The sequence below is a fragment of the Idiotropiscis lumnitzeri genome, chromosome 20 (genome assembly GCF_059441095.1).
Source record: "Idiotropiscis lumnitzeri isolate Australia: NSW breed Sydney's pygmy pipehorse chromosome 20, RoL_Ilum_1.0, whole genome shotgun sequence".
NCBI lineage: Eukaryota > Metazoa > Chordata > Actinopteri > Syngnathiformes > Syngnathidae > Idiotropiscis > Idiotropiscis lumnitzeri.
Window position 1 is genome coordinate 3,177,447 of NC_142410.1, and position 17,785 is coordinate 3,195,231.

General features: G+C 38.3%; 1 protein-coding gene across 1 annotated transcript; it reads right to left on the bottom strand.

Moving 5' to 3' along the window:
• Positions 1 to 2,074: 2,074 nt before the first annotated feature.
• On the bottom strand, positions 2,075 to 17,439 carry gsg1l2b (gsg1-like 2b). Its single transcript, XM_088285260.1, has 5 exons — positions 16,895 to 17,439; positions 15,794 to 15,841; positions 10,872 to 11,024; positions 4,955 to 5,066; positions 2,075 to 4,869 (listed from the first exon to the last, which is right to left on the bottom strand). Exons 1-5 carry the CDS (start codon positions 17,193 to 17,195, stop codon positions 4,569 to 4,571), a joined length of 915 nt encoding a protein of 304 aa, XP_088141386.1. The 5' UTR covers positions 17,196 to 17,439; the 3' UTR covers positions 2,075 to 4,568.
• Positions 17,440 to 17,785: the final 346 nt, after the last annotated feature.

A 17,785-nucleotide genomic window follows, 5' to 3' on the forward strand; every position in this document is an offset into this window, starting at 1 on the left:
GTACACGCATAAGAATAATCGGGTTTAATTTGACCCCAATTTTCTCTTTACGGTTTGCAATTAAAGTCAGCAAAAAATTATAAATATCTTATATTTTTAAGTCAATAAATGAGGTTAACATTGATTTTGGTTAAGACAGATTGTGATAAAAAAAAAACTAGCAACATCCAATCAGGAAGTGACATGAAGATTTTTTTTTTTAGTAAGAGTAGAATAGTCTCTTTCTCTTTCATTATATTTCTACAGTCTAGATCTGGTTTGAAGTCTTAAAATTGTCTGTGGTGATATCATTATGTGTCCAGGTTGCTGTAAGTCCCCTTGATGAAAGGCTTAAAACCTTTAAATAACATTAAGAATACACAACTGTTTCCTCCAAATCATGTGGGTGGTTTCCAAAGTTTTCAAAATGTTTAATATGTTGGAATTTGGTATGTGTAAACTCTCTTTAAGTTTAAAAAGAATCTCAGCTCACAATCTTTTTTTTGAGTATTCAAAGACAAAAACACCACCACCCAAGTGATCACATTAGGCATTCTAGTGCAGTAGAAGTTATGCTAATTCACAGGTGGGCACAGGTGTCAAACTCGAGGCCCGGGGGCCAGATCTGGCCCGCAACCTCATTTTATGTGGCCTGTGAAAGGCAAATAATGTGCGTCAACTTCCTGTTTCTGGCACATTTTCTTCACTTTTAACAACATTGCGATATGAAATATTGCCATTTATTTGTTAAATTGAAAAATTGTTGAACAAACACTTACTTACTGGTTTCTGATTTCAAAACTGACTTTCCTTCAATTAGTCGTGTGTATGTAACAACGGATGGCGATTATGCATTTATATGGGTCATAACGGCCCTCTGAGGGAAACCAGAACTACAATGTGGCCCATCCACAAAAATAAGTTTGACACCCCTGCTCTAAGGCAGCTGTTTTCCATCACTCCCTGCTGCAACACACCTGATTCAAATGATCAGGATCAATAGCTAACTCCTTGCCGATTATCTGGTCATTTGAATCAGGTGTGTTGTGGCATTGAGCGACGGCAAACAGGCAGCAGAAACAGGATTGAGGACCCCGCGTATGGGATTTAGTGGTCCCTAATATCCATAATGATGCACATAACTTTAATGACTTTTTATCCGTTTGTTTTTAATCCTCACCAAGTCAATCAATACATATAGGCCTTCCTACTGCGTGACCTCATACGAGTATTGTTCCCGAAAAAGGGGATGCATCTTTTATGTGGCAAAGGATGGCGAGGGGGGAGCGAGAGAATCTTGAAACGAGCTCACAGTTGACTGAGTGGTTTTGTACTCTTGAATAATGAATGTGGCTAAATGGACGAAGGTGGCGGAAGTGATGTGAATCACTTGGCCCCTTTAGCACGTGCCCCACTGCATTGTGTGTGCGTGCTGTGGCTCGGGTCAACTCATCGGGCGAGTGAGGAGGCCAAATGGTTCTGTACAGAGGATAAATTCGTATGAGAAAAGTTCAGAAATTGTTTTCTTGTTGTTTTAGTGTTGGAAGATTGTCAGGCTTTGCGATGCCTACATACAGTGTTTTATTTCTGCATGTATTTGCACTAGTTTGAAAACAAAAATAAAACTATTTTTAAGCAAGAAAAAAAAAGTTGCAATCCGTCACATTTATTGATTCCTCCTCATCTGCTATGTGCAAGTCTCTCTTCTCTGAGCCTGCAGCGTTTGATTACTTTATTAATTTCAAATGCTATAACGTGTTTTTTAATGTGTGTGTTTTTTTCTGGGGGTCCCTGCAGCAATGTGAATAACGTTCAGTTAACATCAGTGCTAAAAAAAATAAATAAATAAAATAAAAAAATAAAATAACCCTGTTGCACTGTATGTTGAGTTATTTGAAAAGGAAAATAAAATTGCAAAAAAAAACATTTTCAACTGTGTGTTCGTGGATTTGTGGGCGCTTACGTGCTCTGTAAACGAGATGGGGGGCACCTGATATTTCAACAGGTGACAATGAAACATAACTGCCATAACTATACTGCCCTCTTGTGGCCAACGTGGTAACAAACCCTTTTGTTTTTAATCCGTCATACAACAAAGAAATAATCCACAAAATGTATCCAAAGAACACTACAGTAAAGTGTTACAAAAATGTACATTTAGACAATATACGCTTCATTTCCCAGTCCAATGAAATATAATTTAGACATAATATATCATTCAAATGCATTTAAATGACTTGGTTGTGTTTTACATTTCTACAGTAACACAACAGCCATATATACACATTATAGGTTCACACAGAATGTAACCCTTCTGCTAACATTTGGCAGTTTGCACAATTCTAACATGTTTTCTTTAAATTGGTGTACTAGACAACAATAGAAACTGCGTTGAGTGTATATGGGAAGCATCCCGCAGTGAGCAAAGGCACTCAGCAGAGCCTGTCGAGACTTTCGCTTAGCATCGTGGCCTGCATCCTTTATACACATTTACACTCTTATGAAGGCTGTACAGTGATTATTCTACAAGACCAAAGCTGCATTACTCAAGACCTCATCTTGGTGCACTCAAAGGGGCTCTGCACTTTTTCATTCATTAATAAACAATCAACAATTTTGTGTCCACATAAGTGCATAATCAGCTAAACTAAATGGCACAATACTGTGTATAATGAGATCCTATACAAAAACTTTCTAAAATATTTAATGACTTTAGACGAAAGTCTCCTTGGTGGAGGTAATGAATCTCTGACAGCATCAAAACTGACCATCATAAGATATGTGAAGGCAGATGTTTTGCTACTCTACAATATGTGTTGAAACTGATTAAACCGAGCAAGTGTATGTAGCAATTTACACGGCAGGGAATTGCAATTGGTGCTTATATTAAAGCATGTGCTTAAAATAGCCCCCCAAAAAGATGGGAGCCAAACAGCAAAGAAATAACATTTAAAAAAAAATCAAGTACATTACAAGCCCCTTTTATCCATACTTTTTTACAGCAATTTTCAGCAAAGGTCCCATTTGACATACATCGTCAACATATTCGATGTTGAGGCATGTTGAGGCTATTGTTATCGATAACTGCTAGATTTGGTGAGCATTATTATACACTACATATACAAATGCATGCTTGAAAAAAACAGAACTGTTCAGCAAAAAAAGTAATATAATATATTTTTATATGTATTTACTTACACTTTGGCACTTTCAATTTGGAATTGTGCAGGGTCACACACGTTTGCAATCTCTCGGCATCATAGACCACAAGTGCGTTATGAATCATTGAATTATTGAGGTTTGAAAAAGTCTTACATAATATTTGCATGAGGTGATGTGTGTATTTTATTATTTAACAATAACAAATGTATGGTCGATGATACTGAGAAAAACTGATACTAATGAGCAATATTGCTTTTAAATGTAAACAATAAACCCAAAAACAAAAGGTACCCCATCTATATGTACAGTGCCTTAAACAAGTATTTGCACTCTTCCCAAATGTTTATTTTATTTTTGTTTCCCCACCTTCATGTTTAAAATTCTCCTCAAAATGTCAGGTAAAGAGGAGAAATTCTGGTTCCATACGTCACAGCAAGTCGTCCAGGTCCTGAAGCGACAAAGCACCCATGGATCAACAAGTTACCACAGCCATGTTTGACTGTTAGTATGATGATCGTTTTCTGAAGTGCAGTGCTACATTTAGGCCACATCTAACAAGATATTTCTTCCCAAAAAGTTAAACTTTCATTTTGTCAGTCCATAGAACATTTGCATCAGCATTTTGTGCAGCATTTTAACATCTTTTGGTCAACTTAATTTTGTCAGACACGCTCTGTTTAAATGATTTTTGCGTGGCATATATTTGGTTTGATCATCTAAAACATTAAAGGGGGGAAATTATGCAACAAATAAATAAAAATTTGAGAAGAGACTTTTTCACAGCACTTTCATGAAAATATGCAGTTTTGATGCTACACTGGTGGCTTCCAAAAAAGACAATATTACAGGCTATCATTGCCATGGCAACCCAGGATCACCTGCTTTTGCTGCCCATTTTACATTTACTTCCTTCACTTTAAGACTTGTCATTTCACAAATTCCAGAGAAGTCTTCAACTTTTTTTTTCCCGTTTTGCATTGTATCGTTGCCTGTTACGATACAGTACCTACACACCAGCGTCACATATCACCGTTGATGACCTGACGAAACCTGATCTAGCTATATTTCCATCATATAATTATGAGGGAAATGTCTATTTTTATAGTCAGCTTTATTGATTCAGCACTTTTTTTGTATGCTAAATCTATAAGAAGACCTTTTTTCTTTGTTACATCAATAAATGATGGATACTTTTCTTCCAGTATACAAATAGATTATTCTAAATTGTTGTATTATTTAACAATGTGAAAATATTATAAAAACTAAAATGCTTCTTATTTTAAATGGGCAAGTTTCAGCTTTTTGGGGGGGATAAACGCAGAAACACATTTTTTATTGGACAGCTACATTATTCCACCAAGGACTTCTTTTGCCCTCTAAATAATCCACCGTAATCAAAAATGATGTCTAATCTCTAAACATCTCCTCTAACAGTACTCTTCCCCATGCTGGTCCGGCAGGTCGTTGAGGTCCAAGAAGATGGAGGTGTTGGAGAGTTTGCGGCCATTGGACGAAAGGTCCAGCAGCTCCTCTGCAGTACTTGGGACCGAGCTGATGTACATGTCCCACACCTGCTCGGGAGCGTCCAGCTCCAACAGCTTCTGCTTGATCTTTAAATTCTTCTCAATGTTCCTTCGCTTGTGTTTGAACTCCAGGATGGTTTTGGTGTAGCGATTGATGGTAGTGACGGAGGACGCCATGCACGCCGTGAACGAACTCCACGCTAATCTGAAGAGGAGTATAGTTTCAACAATGATGTCGTTATTTAATTAAATAGTTCAGATGTAAGAAGTATGCACGTTTGCTGACTCACATGTATGACCAACTGTAGTCCCATGTTTGAGGTTTCCAGTCTTCGGGGCCAAGACTGACAGTCAGCTGGAAGGCTGTGGTGAACATCATGTGGGCGACCATCCCCAGCAGGCCTGCGTCACAAAAGAAAAGAAATGATGCACTTCTCCAACGTCACCACTTGAGGTCAGTATAACGTTATGTGAAACAGTGGAGTCAGTGGGCCAGCATGTCAACCAACCACAATTTCTTGGGTGACTGATGGAACCGATTCTCACCATTCAGTTTTTAAAAAAAAAAAAAATAAATAAATAAAAAATTCAACATCATGTTCTTCTCATTCAATTATGGGAACGGTTGTCAACATTCCCATATCTGAAAATTTTAAATTTTTTTCATCAACAAATTGAATCTTTTTCACCAATATAATACCCCCTAATTCAATATGATTCTAAATTTCACATTTTAAATAACATTCCATATTGTCCAAATCTGTCATTGACAAATGGCACAATTTCCACCACATCATTCAATATTATTTAATTCATTTACATTTACATCCCTCCCTATCTTTCAATATCATGTATCATTTTCACCAAAATCATCCAATATCTTTCTGTATCATTCCATCAATTTTAATATCTTCCCCTATCATTCCACATGATCACAATTTCCAGAAATTGCATTTTCAAGTGATTAATAAGTTTGTAGTTTCAAACAGTGTACACTGAACTACATAAAACTTTGTTTTTCCATACATTTTTTCTTATAAGAATTATGCTACATGAGCAGGTCTGAATATTAGGACCAGCATTAGTAGGATGAACACAGTTTTAAAAAAATAACAATAAACAACCACAATATATACAATAAACAAATTAAGTGATTAAAACTGTGACTGATTGCCTTTGTTTTAAGGCAAAGCGTTCAAAGACGATTTCCACCCAAACACGAGCAACCAAGTAACTTATCTCAGTGCAAACCATGTTGCCTGACGTGCACAAAATAAAGCAGGAAAGTAAAACAGCACATCCAGTCGAACAGTCCACTTATGTGCATTATCAATTCTGACAGCTGTGTCAGTGGTATGAATTTGAGATTCCGGTCTTGGCACGTTGTCTCAAGTGGAATCGAAGACTTTCTGGCTCAAATGAGATAGGTTCCACCTCATTAACACAATAAGTCCTCATTAAACATTTTAAAACTCCCATCCCTTAAGGTGTGGCGGTTCCATTGGAATTTGTTTCATGAGACATAATGATGACCAACAGCGCCAGGTTGTCACAATGTTTTTGTAATTAAGGATACATATGACTTTGGGATCTCCCTTTACAGCAGTCAGTTGTTCGTTCAAATTAAAATATCTGCTTTAGAATCATTCTAGAGTCGTCACTGACGAGTGGTCATTTTTTGGGTCTACCGACAGATACTTTGTCTAATTTAAATAATAACCGCTCCCACACCAAACCCGGGGAAGAATCAAAAATCCCGAGCAACTTTCTGGCGATGCTAAGTGTCGAAAACATTTCATTCACAGGCACGATCATGCCAAATCACCCCACGGGTGCGACATCAAAATGCAAACAGAGCGTCAGTGAGTTTTATTGCATCACATTTGAAGAAAGGTTTTAGTATTCTTACCTATCATAAGCACCTAATCCGTGTTAAAATTAAGATGCAAAAATCAACAAAACACTCATCAATCTTGCACCTCACACATCTCAAATTTCACATTTGAATACCAAATAGTCAATCTTCCGGGAAGTTTTTATTCTAGCGTATTTACGGCTTCCTGTCAAAGCAGCTTTTGTTGTAATTGAAGTTGTCCTTGTTAAAAAATAAATCTCTTAAGTATTTCTCGACTTCTGTAAGAATTTTCCATCTCCATTGCTGAAAAAAAGAGCTCTATAAATTATAAAATTTCCTCTGAGTATCCCTCTATTCATTTTTTATGGGACTTATCTTGTTCAGGGCTGCTTGGAGCCGGAGCCTATTCCATCTGAGTTCAGCGGGCACCAGCCTGCACTGGTCGGCAGTCGATCCTTACTTAAGCAAGTCAAAATTAATTCCCCTCAAAGGATTAATAAAGCTTTTTATTGATCATATGGCAAATGTAGAAGCAATAATTCACACTCACATTGACCTTGTCACTGAGCAGGGACCAGAGTTGGAGTGGGAATCATTTTCAACCCTGGAGTTTCATTGCTCAAACCGTTCAATTTAATTCACAAAGTTTTAATGAAGATATCATTATCAGTAGCTTATGGTTCCCTCCGATGATTTTTTTATCATACCAGGTCAAAAATCAAAATTGCAATCGGATGTGCTAAAAAGATCACCATCAGTGTTTATTTAGACAAAAGTCTACTAAATATGTAGAGAGAAAAACGAAGCTTCATGAAACACTTTTTTTACTCCTCGAGATGGTGCTCTTGGTTTAACGATAAAGGCTAGTGCAATAGAAATTCATAAAATTTCCACTGCATCTTTAAACCGAGAGTGCCATCTAGAGGAGTCAAAAATGACTACAAGTGCTTCATGAAGTTTCATTTGCCCATCACTACAAATATGTGACAATAATAATTAAAAAGGGTTTCAAATATGTACTGAGAGGAAAATGAAGCTTCATGAAACACATTTTTTTTTACTCCTCGAGATGGTGCTCTTGGTTTAACGAGAAAGCCTGGTGCAATCAAAATAAAATTTCCACCGCAACTGTACACCAAGAGTGCCAGCTAGAGGAGTGCTCCATGAAGCTTAATTTGTCCATCACTACAAATAAGCGACAATAATAATAATAACGTTGCAACTCCGAGACACAAAGAGCTGCAGTGTTGTCTTTGTATTCTTCAAACTCCAAAATACAAAATACACTTCCACGAAGGCTCAACTCCTCGCATCGGCTCGAGAGACGTTCAAAGCCCACATTGGAAAAACGGAAATCAGTGTTACCTTCATTGGCAATTGGAAAAATCACTGACATTCAACAAAATTGAAAATCCAGTAAAAAAAAAAAATCAACCTAACAAATTACATGGAGATGTTTGAGAATTCATGGCAAAGTAATAACTCATTTTAACATCATCTTGCACACAATTTCAAATCAGTCTAATCTCCCACAATAATTTACAGTTACAATTTACAGTAACAATGCAGATTTATCAACATTGTCAAGTCACTTCCCTTCTAGCACTTTTTTGGAAAATTATTCACACCACTTCTGCTAACGCTAACTTTACGATCGCATGAAAGCTTTCACAGCAGGCTTTGCTGTTGTTACAAGTAACAATTTTGACTGCATTATACCTCTTTAATGTGTTATTTTACGCAGACCGGGTATAACACGGTTACTACTTCGGGCTTGGTGGGGATCGAATCAACGCCTGATGATCAGCGAGAATGAGTAATGTTTGCAGTGCATTTTAACTACCCCACAGCACAAAGTGGGGTCCATAAACACATAGCTGGTTGAGTTTGGTGTGGAAGAAATTGAAAGCCATGACCTCAACCCCATCAAACACAACGGAGCGAACAAAGACTATGAGTCCTCTCTCGGGTGCAACATCACTTCAGTATTCTCTACTTAAACGTGACCAGGTGTCCTAACACTTTGTCCATAGATTGTAACTTTTATCTCCATACTCACAGTACAGACAGTTAAACCCAAAAGAAAATGGTGTTTTTATAGGATGGTAAAGCTCCTCAGCCACACCACAAGTGCATCGCCAGGCAATAAAAACAGATCTCGTTATTTCCCTTGCACACTCTCCACTTATTCGTAGTCTCTTATACCATGGATGATTAACAACCAGTGAAAAGGTAATCTAGAGTACTGTAGTCCCCCTTGAAGTGACTACCAGAACCGTTAAAAAATATTAACAATCTTAGCTTCCAATATTGGAACATTTTACAAGCAGATTTAGTGATAAGCTTGAAGAGGCGCGCCATAAAAAGAAGGCTGAACTTTTTTTTTTTTTTTTTTTTACTCTTAGTTTAGCTATAAAAACCACAGACTCAAGGAACTTGAGGTTCCCCTTTCCAATTATTGAAGACACATAAAACACACAGTGGCTTTAACTTTTCAGCTCCTAGTCGGATTCATAAATCACGCCAACTCAACTGAGGCTTTTATTTTGGATTGGTTAGGTCGGGAATAACATTTAGCAGATCAACATTTTCATGCGTGTTCACTCACTTGTTGGTTATTTATTGCGTTCAATCTTACACTATCAGGTAGTGATGGGAAAATGAAGCTTCATGAAGCACTTTTTTTTTACTCCACGAGAGAGGGCTCTTGGTTTAAAGGTAAAAACTAGTGCAATGGAACTTTATTAAATTTGCATTGCATCTTTAACCCCAAATTGCCATCGACAGACTCAAAAAATGATTACAAGTGCTTCATGAAGCTTCATTTGTCCATTGCTATTATTAGGTAAAAGAAAGAACACATTTTTTTGCCGGCAATTTTTTTAACCAGCATTTTCATTTGCAGTCAGAAAATGCTTGAAGACAAAACAGGACAGTCAAGTGCAGAAAACTTTGGATTGCTTTGAACAAATGTTGATGCAAGCAGATGTAATTTTACCTTGCTACCAAGACGTTGGGAAGAAAATAAATGTGAAAATAAATTATTCATGTCATAGAAAAACATCACTTTCCTGGAAATAATTGTTATGCGATGCTAGTAAACATTTTTTTTTATTACTGAGTTTAAAATCTATCATTTGTGACGCCTGTCCTGTAATTTTTCTGACACACCTTGTATGGGTGTCATACTATGAACAGTATGAAGGAAAGAACGAAAAACAGCATCATCCACGCCTCGCCAACACAGGGTCAATAGAAAGGCAACATTTAGCGCCCCGAGCATTTTAAGGAGTGGTTCGGCTCATTTATTTGAGCTGCGTTATTCAAAACAAATCATTCTGCAAAAGTTCAACCATCCCTAGCAGGTAAAGCAGGAGGAAATATTAAATAGCTGACAGCAGTGAATCGTGATGGCTCCTCCAGGGCTGTTGTTTTTGATATGGCGTATTGTTGCAACAGAAAGCCAATCACGTATTACATAATGAACGAAAATACGATTTTGTTTTTGGGGCGTAAATTCAAAAGTAGTTTTGGGAGAAATTGATTGCAAAGTGACATAAACACTCATTTGTAAGAGACTTTTTGAAACCACAGACGTTTATTAGGCAAGATTATTTCCTGTTTTGCGTGTGAGTGTGTGTTTTTCTGTGCCTCCGGCAGTGGGATTGTGTGAAGTAGACAACATAAATTGCTTTATTTATTTATTTTTTTAAATTAATGTGCCACCCAGGTTGGAAAGTGCACACGGCCTGAATGTTGATTTTTCATCAGGGTTCGTTCAATGTCACAAAGACGTTCGCGAACAATTTTAACAGGTGCCGTTAATGTAATAGACCCAATTACAGTTCTTCAATGTGGTCTGAAGGGTGAGCAGTGGCTCAAATTATTTAGCCGATGGGTCTTAAGAAGCACGGAAGTCAATCATGCGCAGAAAGTAGTGGCGGCCATGCAGAATATCTTTCACTGCTCCGAGCCTGGTGGTCAGCATCATTTTCACACAGTGGATTAGAGAGAAGGTCATCATTAATTCCTTGGCCAAGGGAGGGAGGCTGATATACAAAGTAGTAAGAAATCTCAGATGGCTTTAACTGGCCTCAATTATAAACGTGGTTGTAGAATGGAAGTGGCTTGAAAATTGACTTAAATGTTTTTTTTTCCCGGCCTCAATAATTGAGTTGGCTTTTGTATAGACTATGAAGAAATACACTTTTCAATTTGTAAAAAAACGTTTTTTAGGTTTAGAATGAAATCCACAAAACTGATTTCAGTTACTTCGCTCCTGGAAAGTTTATGGTGCCCTCAACATTTTCAGTTTCTTCGATGGTACCTTGTCAAGTCTCGTTTTGACTCACCTGAAAGCACGGTGAAAATGGCAGCGAAGGCATTGAGCTTGAGGCCATCGATGACGTTGCCGAACTGGCACACTTCTATCGACATGAGGATGCCCCCGGTGGCCAAGAGCATGATATACAGGCACTCTGCGACGATGCACAGCCACAGCACCCCTATGGATGTTGAAGATAGCACAAGAATAACAGAGTTTGAGGCGGAGGGGGCAAATTGAAGTGGCTAGAGTGAAGGAAGACATGGTTGAGTGACTCATGGAAGTGGTGTAGGCAGTGAAATGGGAAATGGAGGGGGAAGGGGAAATTGAAGGAAAATCCGCGCTGGGTAAGCAAGGGCAATTGGAGAGGACATGCAAAGAAGGGGGTGGGGTGGAATGAGTCGGTGAAGGTGGATGTGTGACCCTGTCACCCATATGATTAACCTTCACAGTCGGTGACCTGCTGAGAGGCGCCCTGCACATACAAGAGGTACCATCACGGCATAAAATGGATTGGAACCATTGACTGTAAGCCTAGGTGCAATTATGTATATTACACCACAGAATGAAGCGTTTGTGAAATAATTAATCATAAGGTGTACTAAGGTGGCATCACGGTTGCCCAAAATATCCTTGTTGGAATGCTGAGCACTTTGTAGCTTTCTGTTGAAAAAAAAAAATGAAGCTTCATGAAGAAGCACTTGTGATATTTTACTCCACTAGATAGGGTTCTTGGTTTTAAGGTTTATGTGAGTGCAATGGAAATTTATTACATTTCCACAGCATCATTTACCAAGAGTGCCATTTAGAGGAGCCAAAAAATCATGAAGCTTCATTTGTCCGTCACTATTAAAATTTCGCATTTTTTTTTTTTTTTTTATCAGTTAGCTCATTTGATATGGGCTGATAAGGTAATACACTGTTCCTGAGTCATGAGGAACTTTTTTGCCAATTCTAATACAGTCGCCTTGATGTATGAGTGGTAGTGTAACTGTCTTGGTTTTAAGATCATGGTAATAAGTGATGTATCTTCCACCGTAGTGGCAAAATGACAGTGAATGTGATTTACTAAAAATGCCACATATGCTTTGGTTATTGTGCCCCCCCTGCTGTTATAATTAAAGGTTGCACTGAGTGGCAGGTGTGGCTCTTGTTAATTAGGAGTGGTATCAGTCAGTTTGAGACAAGAGACGAAAGCGTAAGGCGCTCACGGCAAGAGCTTCGATTGAAATACTCCTAAATTCCTGTTTAGAAGGCGAAACGGTATGTGACCATGACTAGAGAGTGTTTTGCATGTGGACATAATGTATTGTATTGCATTTTTGTAATTGTATATTTCTGACACAGTTTTTCACCCAAAAATGGTGTTCATCAGCGATTGGATGTGAAAAATAAAACTGTTGAACATTGGTCGACTTGTCCAGTCTTTCTTTGGAAGGAAACCTTTAGGAGCAGTTACAGGAAATTATAGGAAAATGAAGCCTCATGAAGCACTTGTTTATTGTTTTTTTTTTTTTTCTTTCTTACTTTTCCAGCTGGTGCTTTTGGTGTAAAGATAAAAGCTGGTGCAGTGGAAATTTATTACATTTCAATAGTATCTTTAAACCAAGAGTTGCATTTAGAGGAGTCAAAAGTGCTTCATGAAGCTTCATTTCTAACCAGTGACCCTGTACTTTATATTCTTTATCCTCTGCAAAATATGACTTATATTACTGCAGTTACTGAGTCACGTTCTTGACGTTTTCATTTATGAACAGAATTGTATCAGACTGCCCCCCGGTGGCCGAGTTCCATACACCAGAAGAAGCCATTATTGATTAAGATGCAGAATCTGTTTAACACTTTGTAGTCTATTTGATGATGTTATCACCTTATGTTTTTATTTAGTACAATATTATCACGTACTTTCCTCCTTACTAAAAACACACAGTGCAAAAAAAAATGTCAAGTTTTTGTGGGAGGATGGAATGGATTTGCGGCCTTTCTAATATGAGCGTTTTAAATTGAGAGCGTGGTCACGGAATGAATTAAACTCATACGTCAAGGCACCACTGAATTAACAGTGCCCATAATTAAAATGTGAAACAATATTAAACAGTGTGAGTGTATGATTTTTAATATATTTGCAGAACTGTATATATATAGCTGTAATATATCTTCAGTTTTTAATTATGACTCAATTAAAACACGTCTATTGAAGTAAATTACATTTAATAAAGTTTGGAGCAAAGCGATGGAATAGCAAATGACGCATAATGTGCGATGAATGGATCCGGCGCAGCAAATCATTGCTAAAATTAAATTCTTGAAAAAAATACCAGCAAACATCAAATTAAATCTTGTTTTATTTCTTCAAATTTGCATTTATGTCAGAAAATTGGTTGACAGATTTACATGAAATGACCTATTTCGGCATATGGAACTGAAGCCAAGACGTCATTAGCATAACTCGACTAATCTGTCCTGACAGTAGTTCTGATTACATAGCACCAATAATACCGATTCACTGATGTAAACGCAATCAAACATGCACTAATGACTCATTATGACTCTTGATGAAGACGTCTATCAATCGATAATAGAAAGTTCCCATTTCTGTACTTGTCTTTACGTTTTAAGCAGTTCTGCAATCAACCAAAGCCAGCTGACGTTAGTGCGCACAATTAACTTCTGGTTAAAACAGATTGCTGTCCGAAGAATAGACAGAGCGCATTTAAGCGTTCCCAGGAAAGCCACATGCAGCCATCTGGTGTCTTTATACCACAGCTCATTCCTCGATTGTTCTGACTTGCAATATGTTTCCTCATTGCTGCACAAATTGCTGAAGTGACCTCCTAAATATTCAAATGATTTTTTTCCATTCACATATTAAGTTATGCTTTGTCCTCTGTGGGATATTTTTTTTGGGGGGGGGGGGGCATGTCTGTATATGCAACTGAGTTTCTATTTCCTGCTCTCACTGAAATATTTATGACCTCACCTTATTTATATCACCACTAACCCTCAAAAGGAAATAGAAAGAGATTGGGGAAAAAAAAAAAAGTTTATCAGCGTTAATACTCAGGGGCGAGTAACAAGGATTTATCCGAGGCGGCACAGCTGAGGAAGTTGATAAGCCGAATGAGAATGAATCAATGGTGGAGATTCATTGGCACCTCCTACCTGGCAGCAGGTAAATCAGTGCTAAGTGCTAACAGCCCAATGTAGCATAAGAATATACAGTAGGAGGTGAGAACTTAATTACATGCTTATGTTTCATGCAGTGAGGCAAACATTTGTCAGAAAACAGTGCACGGATTGTTTTGTAAGAAAATTTAAAAGCAAGCTCGCATTGATTTACAAAACAAATAGTCACACATTTGTCTACCTCCAACTTATGCTTTGGAAACAATTTTCCAATTGGAAATAATGGAAAGCTGTTCAACTGTCGTTGTGTAAGTCGGAAGAGGAGCGCTCCTGGGAGTCATTCGCAATCAGCGTCCAGCCGTGGGGGGTGCACACCTGGGAGCAGTTGGTAATCAGCCGTCAGATTTAAGCGCCGCTTGCTGGTTAACGTTATAACTAACATACGAGTGTAAAATTATGTTAATAACTGAAGATATTAAGACAGCGGTGCCCAACCTTTTTTGCGCCACAGACAACTTCATAACTTTTGCGGACTGCTGGTGGCATAGTGTGACGTTGTGGGGGAGGCGCTTGCCGCTCAGTCGTTACTCATTTGGTTAGCTTGTGTGCAATGCAACAGAGACAATTTGCATCTTGACATGTGTCAACTGCAAGTTTTTGGATGTTTTTCATCTGTGCGGCCCATCGCGGCCCGGCCAAAAGTATCTTGCCGCCCGTTATCGGGCCGGAACCCAGTGGTTGCGGACCACTGTATTAAGATACAAAAACAATATGTTCAGTTATTACGTTTATTTAAATGCTAAAAGTGCCTTCCGCATCTCGTTTTTGCTAGTAAAGCAAACGTAAAAAGAAGTTAAAGTTGAAGGTCGTAACTTCTGTCGATGAAGCCTTCTCAACACTTGAAGTGCACATAAACGCCTCCTGGTGGCCAAAGCTTTGAATGTCATTTGACCGTGTGAAGCTTGGTTTCCGCCCACATTCCAAAAATATGCATGATAGGTTGATTGAAATTGGATGGATGAACCTGTCAACTAATCGATGAAATGGATTTTAAAAAACATTCTTAATTTTCATCCCTTTATTCAAAATCAAGACATTATGTCAAATTGATAGTGGAGAAAATGCACAAACAATTAGGATTTAGTTCTTGGTTTGGTCTGTCTCAGATAATTGGCAAATATTTTGCTCATTGTTTTTCAAAATAAAAGCAGATATTTTCAAATGTCTTATTTAAAAAATAATAATAATAATCACAGATAACCAGTCAGATTTGTTTTTTCTTAATATCCAGAAATTCTGAGGATTTGGACAATTTTAACTTTAACAAGATTTTCAAACAATTAATCGATTACCCAAAATATTTTTTGATTTGTTGTTGATTAAAACGATTCATCATTTTGTTCAGAACCCGAATTCCTAACATTTCGGCAATTTTAATTTTAACAAGAACTTGAAACACTTAATGGATTAAAAATATTCATTGTTTGATTTGAAAATTGATTTGTTGTCAATTAAACGATTTATTGTTTTAAGAACCAGAAATTCAGCTTTTGATCATTTTAATTCTACAAAATCTCTAAACAATTAATCAATTATCAAAAATATTTATTGTTCAGATTGATCATTTGTTACTGATTAAACGATTTATCGTTGCACCTGTAGTTCACTGTTTACAAACGAGAGAGAAGCGACTGTGCTCAGCCGATTGCTCTGATACCAGTGGCCTAAAAAAATACAATATCGTTCGTTCATCTTGATAGTTTCTCAGAATATATATCATCCTAAAATATTTGTTATTAAAAAAGGTATTCATTATCCACTTACCTCTTTCATTTGCAGGGGCGATATAGATGAAATTTCTGCAGTTTTCACCTGCAAGATAAAAGCAGTAAATCATGACTATTGCTAAGATTCAGAGTCTCTGCAAGTTTAGTTGGATGACCCGATTCGATCAATGAGGTAAATAAAAGCCGTGCAATTCTTAAAACAACCTGCCTTCTGTCTTGACTGTAGGAATGGTCTGGGATTTTATTGTCTGGTACAGAAACGCTCAAAAGACTTTCCGGGTTCTGTGAGGGGATCATCTTGCTCGCATTTTCTACAGCACTTGCCCCTTTTAGAAGGTGAGCTCGAGTCTAAATTCCTGATGGTCGGGTACTGCCTGGAATGGTTGCCACCAAAACAGGAGTTAAAAAAATAACCAAGCTTTGGAAATAATTCTAGCCATCTTAATGAATATTTGGAACTCATACTTGGTGGTGCCTGTGGTGAGCCTCACAGTTCTGAGGTTCAGGGTTGGAGTTTCTCTGGCTAGTGTGGAGTTGCTTTTTTTTCCTCTCACTTTGCAACATCATTCATGTTTGAGAATGTGTGTCAGAATTCATGAATGTGAAAGGGGGAATGCTTCACAAGATTTCCAAAATTACAGGATAATCTCAATATCGTGAAGTCAGAAAAAAAGACGGAAGAAAAACATTAGGGCACAATTACTGAGAATTCCGTCACTCGGGATTCAAGCATGGGAATAGTTGCATCTTCACGCGTGAAACATAATAATTTTTTTTATGTGCAAGACTTGGCAGCTCTGAATGCATAAAAGCAGGAATCTGAATGGCTCTCGGAATTCTCAAAATCTGTGCGAGACTATTGCGCAATCGCATTGTGTGATTGGCTTTCAGCATGTTAGAGGAATGAAAAATGAGAATACTTTGTCGCATTAAGTGCGTTTCTCTGCAAAAAATTATGATGCTTCTAAACACATATTTAACGCCTATTTGCATTTGAGAGTCTCAGCGCACACACTTATATAGACTTCACAGAAGAAATCCAAAATGCAAACTCTCAGCATTCTCTCCGAGATCCGTTTTTACGTTTCGGGAGTAAAAGCAGATGCAAAACTTCGCTACGTAATTGAAGACAAATTACCGGTCATATTGATGTTCTGTTCGCAGGAGAACCAGATGCCCGTGTGAAACTTCCTCATCACGTACTTGTCCTCTCCGGTTTCCCAGATGTACTGCACCAGCCGCGTGTCGTTCAAATTGGAACTGTTGAACCTGATGCAGAACGACTGCTTGGTCGTCACCGAACCGGTGCAGAACGGCTTGACCACCTTTCGGGTGCCGGCGCACCAGTGACTCGTTCCGAGAGCCGACACCGCGAGGAACAAGGCCAGAAAGTTCAAGGTGAGAGCCAGCGACGCTCTCCGCCGCCGGTCTATTCCCATAGCGGCGGAAAAACCTGAGGAGTGAAGGCGCCCGATTTAATCCCGGATTCGAGCGATTTCTCCTCCTCCGGTCCTCACAATCCGATTACCCTTTCTGATATATCCGAGGCTAATTCTTGAGTGGATCTTAGGTGCGCCTCTCGCAACTGCTCTCCTCTGAAGCCCACTCGCTCATTTTGTACCGTGCGCGCCCCCCGCCCAATCCACCCAAACGCGCACATCAGTCTTCGCGCCCAAGAAGCGCCAGAACGATGATCACGTGACACGACGCAATCAATAATCATCTGCTTTAATATTTTCCACAGTGCTCCTTGTTTTTTCCCGTTTGCACTATTATTTTGTAGGCGGTATTTTACACCTGGGTGAAAATGAGAAACCTTAACCTAAACATGTATGATTTATTACAGGACATTTTGGCATGATCTGTGTTTGTCGTTTTTGGTATTTAGTTTCATATTTTTCCTTGTGTTCTCTTGTCTCTCGTTGAATCTTATTGTGTCCACCTGTGCTTGTTTTCCCTCTCCCTACGCTTTGTGTCTTCTCCAGGTGTTCCTCGTTGTCGCGTTAATTTGTTTGTCTTTAGTTCCGTT

Coding starts and splice junctions, on each gene's coding strand:
- gsg1l2b (XM_088285260.1), bottom strand. CDS start 17,195: ATGGGAATAGACCGGCGGCGGAGAGCGTCGCTGGCTCTCACCTTGAAC. Junction 15,842..16,894: donor ACAGAACATCAATATGACCG/GTAATTTGTCTT, acceptor TTTATCTTGCAG/GTGAAAACTGCAGAAATTTC. Junction 5,067..10,871: donor CATTTTCACCGTGCTTTCAG/GTGAGTCAAAAC, acceptor TTTGTGACGCAG/GCCTGCTGGGGATGGTCGCC.